The following is a 6582-nucleotide window of genomic DNA, read 5'->3' on the forward strand; positions in this document are numbered from 1 at the left end:
CAATTTACGTATCAGGAGAAATTCACACTGAAGTGCTGATGAATTTTCATGAGATCTTGTGTTTTTGTTTTTAAATCACCAACTGATGTGGAGAACTGAATATTGCAAAAATAAATAAAAATGAGAAGCCTAGAGGACCCGAAATTGTCCAATAGTGCCCCTCCTTCCCTGTCAAACATCAAAAGCAAACCAAACACAATGCTGCTTTAAAAAAGAAAAGAAAAAACCATATCATGGTTGGGCACCAAAAATCAATGGGCATCCATTACAAATGTGAGCTGCTGAATGAAGATCCAGTAAATGTGCAAACATTCAGAGAATACCCAGTGAACAGTCAAGGTCAACCTTTGCAGAGGAGAATGCAAGGGGATGGGATGTGTTACGACTCCTAGAAGAGGGCGTCTGTTTCCAGCACATTTTCAGGTTTGCCTGAGCGAAACGGCTGTTTTCACACAGACGCGGTGCTCCACCTCTCCTCCAGTAATTCCTGCACAATCATTCTTATCTCCTGCCGAATCCACCTCCATTAAGTGGCTGATTGCTTAATTATAAGCCTCTATTCTGCCCTCATTCCCTTCTGTTCCTCGCTAGCAGCCGGCAACCGTCTCTAGTCAATTCCACGGCCAACAGGGTTAGACAGCTGTATTTATATTTCTGCTTGGTGTTTGAGCGCTCCTTCAGAATTAGCTGAAAAGCACTCCCGGGCTGTGTTGTGCCACAAATGCCCACTGCCGGTAATATGCCATCGACGTGGGCGGAATTGCCAATGGAGGCACGAGGCAGTCCCTTGCAAGGGGAGCGAGGAATCTAATTCAGCCTGAAGACCGTATTCCAACTAGAAGGAGGTTGTTGTTGTTGTTTAGTCGTTTAGTCATGTCCGACTCTTCGTGACCCCATGGACCAGAGCACGCCAGGCACTCCTGTCTTCCACTGCCTCCCGCAGTTTGGTCAAACTCATGCTGGTAGCTTCGAGAACACTGTCCAACTAACTCTCCCTCTGTCGTCCCCTTCTCATTGTGCCCTCCATCTTTCCCAACATCAGGGTCTTTTCCAGGGAGTCTTCTCTTCTCATGAGGTGGCCCAAAGTATTGGAGCCTCAGCTTCAGGATCTGTCCTTCCAGTGAACACTCAGGGCTGATTTCCTTAAGAATGGATAGGTTTGATCTTCTTGCAGTCCATGGGACTCTCAAGAGTCTCCCTCCAGCACCATAATTCAAAAGCATCAATTCTTCGGCGATCAGCCTTCTTTATGGTCCAGGCTACTCCAAATATCCCATAGAATTGAAGAGTTGGAAGGGACCCCGAGGAATGCAGGAATCCCAGCTACAGAAGCCCTGACAGATGGCCACCCATCCAACCTCTGGTTAAACACTCCTAACCCCCAGAAAGTTCTTCCTAACTGGCCGCCTCATTTGCTGACTTTGCTGAGTCATGTCACAGGGGTGGATCCTGGCCATGGAGGTTAATTGGGAGGAGGGAGCAGAGGAGACCAGGACAGCTCAGTGTGTCTATGCTGTAATTTGCAACCAGCACCTGCCAGGTTGAAGCTTGCAGCTTCCTTATTAATATTTTTTAAAATTATTAACCCCGACAAAAGAACAGTGGCAAGAGAAATTGACGGACTATGCGGAATTGGCAAAATTGACGTACAAACTGCGCGATAAGGACAACTGTGACTTCAAAGAATAATGGGAACCTTTTACAAAGTACTTAAAGAAACAACAAAATGAACTGGATTCCTTGGCAGGTTTTGAATAAACAGACACAAATTTATTTGCTAATATAATAGACGGATAACTTAGAGATTTTTACATTTTTAGAACATGCAGAGAATAATATGTGTTAATAAATCAGAAAGAGAAACTGAGGGGAGTTGTAGGGGGGAGGAGAGTATGTGGGGGAGATGGGAGGGGGGGAAATACAATTGATGAAATACTGTAATTTGTTATGTGAAAATAGTCAATATTTCTTTTTTAAAAAATATTTTAAAAAATTATTATTAAAGGGACTCTCCCTCACCTGGAGATCCCAGTCCTCCCGCTGCCACCTGCAGGGGACCAGGCAAACCTGGAGACTATTAGTAGCGTAGTTCTGCATTTGCCTTAGCAGAACAGTCCAGCTATAAAGGCTTCCTGGTTGGGGCTTAGAACTTTGCCTGCACAGTCTCTTCGCCCAGCTGCATTCACACAGCAGTTTATTCCATCTCCCCGGCGATTCCCTACCTGTTTATTTCTGCATTCTTCTTCTTTGGCAACCACTCATAGCCATGTAAGATTGTCTTCCCTAAACACGGTTTTAACAATGAGTCCGTAAGTGACTGTGGAGGCCAATTCTGGAACCACACGTCCTTCCACAGTGGGGACATTGGTTCCCGGGCAGGAGCTGATTGAACTTTCACTCCACAGAAAAGCGACTTCCAGTAATATAGCAGAATCTGGCGCAAGTTTAGCGCTCGTTTCCACATCACTCCTTCCAGAAACAATCCGTTTGTGAGTAGCATGGAAATGAATGCTAAACCTGGGCTATATTCTGCTACATATTCCTGGAACTGGCTTTTAAGTTGTGTGAAAATGCAAATATAATGCAGGCACTCAGGTACGGAAACAGAATAAACCGCTCGTCGGAAAATAGGACCTTTCTTTACACTGAGTCAGACCAACTCGAGGACATCCAGTGAAGGTCAGAAGATTCAGGGGACAAACAAAAGAAAGGACTTCTTTGTGCAGCACATACACTAGTTGAACTATGGAACTCACCCCTCCAGGAGACAATGAGGGCAACCAACTTGGATGCCTTTAAAAGAGGACTGGACAAATTCATGGAGGAGAGGGCAGTCGATGGCTACTAGCCATGATAGCTAAGTTCTGCCTCTACAGTCAAAGGCAGCGATGCTTTGGAATACCCATTGCTAGAAACTGCAGGAGGGGAGAATGTGCTTGTGCTCGAATCCTGCTTGTGGGTTTCCCTGGCAGATTTAGGGCAGCGTGGATGGTTCCCCCACACTGGGCGTTGAGCCGAGGGTGTGCTGCAGGGCGCCACAACTATGACGTAGTGCAGGGGTCAGCAAACTTTTTCAGCAGGGGGCCGGTCCACTGTCCCTCAGACCTTGTGGGGGGCCGGACTATATTTTGAAAAAATAAATAAATGATGCAAGAGCACCACGAGCCCCGGTGGCTGCTTACCTGTGTCTTGCGAGTGGCCGGGGCTGGCAGCAGAAGCGGCAGGATGATGAGCGGCGTGTGAAAGGGCTTCGGAGAGGGGCTGCTTAAAATGGCGGCCGCTCGAGCACTGCTGCTGCTGGTACCAACAAAGCCCAGCCCCCTTCCTCCTCTAGGCAGGGCAGGGAGAAGCCAGGAGGAGGGAGGGAGGAGGCGGCGGTGGCTGTGCCGTGTGTGAGAGAGGGAAAGAATGTGAGATCCATGTGGCGATTCCTAGACTGTTCATGGGCCGGATCCAGAAGGCAATTGGGCCTGATCCGGCCCACGGGCCTTAGTTTGCTGACCCATGACGTAGTGCACGCACAGAACGGAAGGTGCTGGATTTTGGCTCTGCTGAAATTTGGAAGGCCAAAGTCCACTCCTGCACCTGTTTGGCTGCTGTGAGAACAGGATGCTGGACTAGATGGGTCATTGGTCTGATCCAGCAGGGCTCTTCCTATGTTCAACGGAATCATTTATCTCAGTATCGTCCACACTGATCAGGAGCGGCTCCCCAGGATGTCAGACAGCCTTTTCTCCTAGCCTTACCTGGAGATGCCTTGCAAAGCAGATGCTCTATTCCTGAGCTAAGCCCTTCCTTCCTCGTGCCAAAGCCGACCCTGTCAAAAGCTACTGATCTGCAGGGAAGTGGGGGGGGGGGGGAGCTATGGAGCAATGTTCCAGATTAAAAATAGAACCGGGGTGTTGGTAGTTATATTCTCAGATCCTCTTTCCCTTGCAAGCCACACACTGTTTGGGTCACTCCTTTCCCGCCTAATTGGTGTTTTTGGTCGCGTTCAAAGCCGCCAGTCCCTCCGGTGCATACGCTTATTTATTGGGCATTTCTCTTCTCCCGCTCTCTCTCGCTCTCTCCCGCACCCCAGTGCTGCCGCCAATACTTTTGCACGCAGGAAGATGGAGCTGGCAAATTAGCATCTTGATTGTGCAAAAGCAGAAGAGGAGGAAAATGAGGCAACTTGTCTTCTGCAGAGTCCAGAGCGGGGTGTGTGTGTGTGTGTGTGTGTGTGTGTGTGTGTGTGCCATGCGTGAGGAAGATACAAGCAATTACGCTGCCCCTAATAAGAGGCTCATCAAACACCAGGGCAAACTCCCCCGGGGTATCCCAGCTGCTTGCACTTTCAAGCCAGGGCTGGCATTCAATATTCTGATATCTGGACAGGAATCCTGATCAAGGTCTGGGAACTGGGGAGAGAAAACACACCCACCCCAGCCTAATTTTCCTCTGATTAGGAGCTGATCCAATTGCTCAAGTCCTTTAATCAGCAGTGCCGTGGCTGGCCACTGCGGTGGGAGACATGCCGCCAATCCAGCCACTACAGTCTGGCTGCAGAATAAGAGTCTGAGCCAGTGGTGAAAGGATGGGGACTAGCAGCCTCAGGACCCAGTAGAACCTCAGTGGAGCCTCAGGTCTCAATTGAGCCTCAGTGGACCCTGAGGCTTTGGTGGAGCCTCAGTGGAACTTCAGGCCTCAATGGAGCCTCAAGTTTCAGTGGAGCCTTGGTGGAGCTTTGGGTCTCAATGGAGCCCTCAGAGGACCGTCAGGATTTGGTGGAGCCTCAATGGAACTTCAGGCCTCAATGGGGCTTCAGTAGGGGACCTCAAGCTCCTCAGTGGTGAAGTTGGGTTATTTTATGCTCCGGGCTGAATGAGCTTGTGAAAGGCAGGGATGAGGAACCTCAGGCCCAAGTGCCACATGTGGTCCTCTAGGCTTTTCTGCCTGGCCCTTGGGACTCCTCATATCACACACCTTTCTTCTCCGGATGTTTCCCTGTTTATTTATTCACATCACCTGTACCTCTCCTTTTAGCCAAAAAGGCTCTCAGAGCGGCATATGAAAAGCAATCCTAAGGCACTCCCCTGCCCACTGGCTCACAATCTTAAAAAAAAGGGACAAGTCACACAAGAAAAAAGGAGGAGGAGGGAGGAGGGAAAAATGAGCCTCCTGAGAAACTTTGCTGGTCCCTAGCATGCTGCTCTCCCAGAGCCTCTGAGTAAGAGAGCACCTGGCCTTTCGCTTAGCTCCTGCTGTGTTTTAGGATGCAGAAATAAACGTGTATTTTCTTTCTCCCTTTCCTCAATCTCAACAGGGTCTACAGAAGGGCCCACCCACCCTAACCCTAACCCACCCACCCTAACCCTAACCCACCCACCCACCCAAATACACACCCGGCATTCATGGCTCTCTACAACAACGGTGCCAGGATGCCTTCTCCACAGGAGGCCTCCAACGGCTTCCCCCAGGCGGGGGCCTCGGGCACATGGCACAAGCCAGAGGACGAGGTGAGGCTGGTGGAGGCCGGTTTGGTGAAGAAGGCTCACCGGGAGATTCTGGACCACGAGAGAAAGCGGCGGGTGGAGCTGAAATGCATGGAGTTGCAGGAGATGATGGAGGAGCAAGGGTGAGCGCAGCATTCATTTACTATGCATTTACTACTACTGCTACTACCACCATCACTACATTTATATCCCATCTTTCCTCCATGAAGCTCAAAGTGGCATGCATAGTTTTCGTTTTATCCTCCCAACATCCCTGTGAGGTAGGCTAGGCTAAGAGTAAACGCCGGGCCCAAGGTCACCCAGTGAGCTTCATGGCTGAATGTGGATTTGAACCCTGGTCTCTACCAGGTCCTTGTTCAGCACTCTAACCACTATGTTACTGCTGGCTGCTATTATTATTATTATTATTATTATTATTATTATTCCAATTCTATTTACTGACTTAGTTTAGAACATTTGTAAACCTCTTAACGTTTTGAAAACCTCTAATATAAAAGCAAACAATATCCTCAAAGCAAAAATACAACCCAAGACCGGTAAAACAGCAGCACAAAAGCATATCATTCTAATTATCGCCGTCAACGCCAGTGTTGTGAGATGTGCATCTGAACCCACACTTGCGCACATTCAGTGCACAGCTATGAGACGATTGGAATTGTTTTGCTAGAGTCAGGAGGTGCCTCCGTTCTGAATATGGGCTACATAGGAGGGAGTATAAAACCACCAACCTCTGCTTGTCCTGTCTCCTTCTGGCTTGCAGTTCCAGGGGAGGCCAAGTGGACACCAGGCCAGCTGGCAAGGACCAGACCCCGGGGGGCTCTCGGAAGGCTGTGCTTGCTGGGACTGGCTGGGGACTTGTAATTGCCCCAGTGAGATGCTGAGGCCTTTTGAGGGCCAGCCGGCCTGAACCTCTTATTCACCCCACCTGCTCTGAGGAGTTGACTGCTCTTTTGCCCTGTTCTGTAATGGCTAGTTTCTGCCGTACGGAGGTGATGAATTGGAGAAATGTCTTAGTTGGAGGAGTCCTGATAGGGCAACATCTTCTGGCCTGGATTGTGAGTTTGGTGCAATGTGAGCGAGTTTGGAC

General features: G+C 49.3%; 1 protein-coding gene across 2 annotated transcripts in view; it reads left to right on the forward strand.

Annotated features, from left to right (window-relative positions):
- The window catches only part of SRRM3 (serine/arginine repetitive matrix 3), a 110912-nt gene that overhangs the window by 46542 nt on the left and 57788 nt on the right, over nt 1-6582 (forward strand). For both annotated transcript variants that reach the window (XM_077919257.1, XM_077919258.1), the window contains exons 3-4: nt 5306-5325; nt 5372-5617. In XM_077919257.1, coding sequence (XP_077775383.1) covers nt 5394-5617 — 224 coding nt within the window. In that variant the 5' untranslated portion in view covers nt 5306-5325; nt 5372-5393. The remainder of the gene's footprint in view (nt 1-5305; nt 5326-5371; nt 5618-6582) is intronic.

This window comes from Podarcis muralis, chromosome 15, assembly GCF_964188315.1.
Source record: "Podarcis muralis chromosome 15, rPodMur119.hap1.1, whole genome shotgun sequence".
Lineage (NCBI taxonomy): Eukaryota > Metazoa > Chordata > Lepidosauria > Squamata > Lacertidae > Podarcis > Podarcis muralis.